Source organism: Fulmarus glacialis, unplaced genomic scaffold (genome assembly GCF_000690835.1).
Source record: "Fulmarus glacialis isolate BGI_N327 unplaced genomic scaffold, ASM69083v1 scaffold37317, whole genome shotgun sequence".
Classification (NCBI taxonomy): domain Eukaryota; kingdom Metazoa; phylum Chordata; class Aves; order Procellariiformes; family Procellariidae; genus Fulmarus; species Fulmarus glacialis.
Genome location: NW_009223201.1, coordinates 2673 through 3934, shown reverse-complemented (window position 1 = coordinate 3934; position 1262 = coordinate 2673). Strand labels below are relative to the sequence as shown.

The 1262-nt window shown below is 56.7% G+C and overlaps 1 protein-coding gene across 1 annotated transcript in view; it reads right to left on the bottom strand.

The window, feature by feature from the left end:
- The window catches only part of FAM166A (family with sequence similarity 166, member A), a gene marked incomplete at its 5' end in the record, with an annotated part of 7734 nt that extends 6686 nt beyond the window's left edge, over positions 1-1048 (bottom strand). The window contains one exon of the mRNA XM_009581727.1: positions 735-1048. Within this exon, the coding sequence (XP_009580022.1) occupies positions 735-1048 (314 nt within the window). The remainder of the gene's footprint in view (positions 1-734) is intronic.
- Between the last annotated feature and the right edge of the window lie 214 nt (positions 1049-1262).

The window sequence follows — 1262 nt, the reverse complement described above, 5'->3', positions numbered from 1 at the left end:
GAATGCCCCTTCTTGGGATTTATATCCAAGCCAGCTTTTGACTCGACAGGTCAAACCTCTAATCTCTGCCTTCAGGGGATTTGCAGAGCCCCGGCTGGCTGTGATGTGACAAACGCCATCTCTGGCTCCGGAAGAAATAAGGGGCTCAAACATGTTGGTCCCGAGTGACACCGGCGGTGCCGTGCAATGCAGCACCCAGCTCCATCGGCAAATCCCAGTGCTTGTGTTTCGAGCAATAACGATGGTGGGAAATTCAGGTGGGAGCAGTTAAGGGGTCAGAAACCCGACACGTAACCAAAGGCGCCAGGAGCGCTCTCTTTTCGGGAGGAGGAGGAAGAGGAGGAGGCGGCGGAGGGCAGCGGCAAGCCTCCCAGTTCACCCAAAGGAAACACAAGCCTGGCTGCGTAGCACAACGTAACGCAAGATCTAGTGGCTGAGATTTGAAGCTAAAACTCAACCAAATGAGAAGTTAAGGCTTTTTGATGAGGAAGAGTAATTAACCATTACAACGATTTCCTGAAGGTGTGGTGGATTTGCTACTGCTGGAAATGTCCGTGTACTTGCTATTTCTCTACACAACACACTAAACTTTCCATCCTTGCCATGCATGCCCATATGAAATTCCCACTTCACACCCCTGGACCGAGGAAATCCCTTCCATGCCCACCAGCCCCCAAACCCCATCCCTGCACAGCAGCACCCCTTTCCACGCATCTTTTCCACCCAGGACTTACCGGTTTGCTTCCTACCAAGGCACCGCCGGGCCGGCCGGGTCCGCACCCTTTTCCCGGTCCACAGGCTGGGGTTAGCTCGGGCAACCGCCACTCCCGCCCCTCAGACACAGGATGATGTGAAATCCTCCGTGGGTACCCCTGAGGCAGTCGTATCCTCGGGACGTACTCGCTGAGGTCGTGGTGGGGCACGGGGTCCATGTCCATCATCATCAGCTCTTCCTCGGCCGGCCCCGGCCCCGGCGGGGGAGGTTTTGCCTCAAGGACCGGTTCAGGAAAGCTTGTTGCAGCCCCAGCTTTCTCATAGGGGAAGTACCCTGCGGGACAGACAGGGAGTTAAGGGAAAGGAGTGGCCGAAAGGGGACGAGGATTCCCATCGCACTGGACCTTGGCCCCCACACACCCCTCCGGAGCAAAGGAAAGGAGCCGGGGGGTCAGAAGCATCCCCCGGGCTGTGAGCGCACCCTGCGAGTGCCGTCAGCCCCATCCAATAAACCAGCCTGCACAGAAAAACTGCACAAATATAAGCTC